This window comes from Physeter macrocephalus, chromosome 1 (assembly GCF_002837175.3).
Source record: "Physeter macrocephalus isolate SW-GA chromosome 1, ASM283717v5, whole genome shotgun sequence".
In the NCBI taxonomy this organism is placed as follows: domain Eukaryota; kingdom Metazoa; phylum Chordata; class Mammalia; order Artiodactyla; family Physeteridae; genus Physeter; species Physeter macrocephalus.
The window spans coordinates 92,110,665-92,112,032 of NC_041214.2; the positions used below are offsets into that span (position 1 = coordinate 92,110,665).

The following is a 1,368-nucleotide window of genomic DNA, read 5'->3' on the forward strand; positions in this document are numbered from 1 at the left end:
GCCCCGCTGTCCCCCCCCCCCGCACCCCTTGCCCCCCTCACCCCTTGCCCCCCTCACCGTCGTCGGGGTAGAAGAGCACAAGGAAACGAGGCGGGCTCCCCGGCTCCTGGCGGACCTCACACTCCCCGCCTCCTGATCTCTTCTGGCTCTGGAAGTACATCTGCAACTTGGTGCTCAAGTTCTTCGGGGGCTGGGGACCCCAGGACCCTTCGACCAGCAGCGGGAAGGAGCCGGGCGCAGCCATCCTCCCCTCCGCTCGTCCGGCTCCGACTGCAGGTCCCGCCCAAATCCCGGTGGTTAAGCCTCTTTCGCTTTCGTTTCCCAGAACACTCCTCCCACCCTTAGTTCCTGCCTTTGGCTGTAAACCGCTGCCCCAAGTTGGGACTAGAAACCATCGTCCTCCCGACGCCCCCTCCCCAATTCTTCACCTCCATCTCTGGACCACGGCCGAAGGTGGTATCGCCTTCGTGGCCTCCCTGCATCTGTATACGCGGGACCCTAAGCTCACGGCACATATCTGCCACTCACTCACCCAAGCCACAGGTGAAATCAGCAGCTCTGGTCACTAGACCTTGCGGAAACACGAAGAAAGCTTTATTTTTGCCTCAGGCCGCCGTTTTACAAACTCTGATTCTTTAGAATGTCTGGGGCCCATTTTCAGACTTCTTTCAACAGTCAACTAATTATCAGAATTTTACCTTGCTTCCCTCCTGACCTGTTAAATATTCTGTGTCTAGAGATGTGGGGGACACAATACATTCACAGCCGTCTTTTTATGGAATATTGGCTAGGTGCCACGCAGGCTGAATGGATTCAACAAACAGACACCGTCTGTGCCCTCACTGAGCTCATGAAGCTGTGGGAATGCAGAGCAGTTAGGACACGGTGGAATAAGTGCTTTTGGAAGGAATATGCAGGTGTTCCTGGAACAAATTAGGAGGGGCTCCTAGCCCAGGTGTGGGAGCTCAGGGAGGGTTTATGGGGAGGCAACATGGAACCTGAAGCCAAGGGTGATTGGGGATAACCTTGGCGGGTGGGGAAGTGGGGAGTTCCGTGTGATTTTCTTGTATGGGATCCCTTGAGCTGCTGGGCGGTAGCCAGAATAGAGGCAGGAGGCCAGCCAAGTGGCTACTGTAGTGTCGCAGGGGAGAGATGAGGGTAACTGAGACCAGGGTGCTGACCTAGGAGGACAGAGAAGGGGTGGGGTTCCGAATTGATACTGGACTTGCGGAAGGATGTGGGCAGCGAGAGCAGACACTCAAGCGTGATTCCATGGTCATCCACGCATGACCTGAGCAGCCGGCTAGATAAAAGTGGCATCTACCCGATGGGAGCACTGAAGTGGGAGAGAGGCTAGGAATGTGTGTA

At 56.1% G+C, this 1,368-nt stretch overlaps 1 protein-coding gene across 1 annotated transcript in view; it reads right to left on the minus strand.

The window, feature by feature from the left end:
* Nucleotides 1-717, minus strand: part of PARP14 (poly(ADP-ribose) polymerase family member 14) — a 46,095-nt gene extending 45,378 nt beyond the window's left edge. The window contains exon 1 of the mRNA XM_007116692.4: nucleotides 58-717. Coding sequence (XP_007116754.2) covers nucleotides 58-244 — 187 coding nt within the window. The 5' untranslated portion in view covers nucleotides 245-717. The remainder of the gene's footprint in view (nucleotides 1-57) is intronic.
* Between the last annotated feature and the right edge of the window lie 651 nt (nucleotides 718-1,368).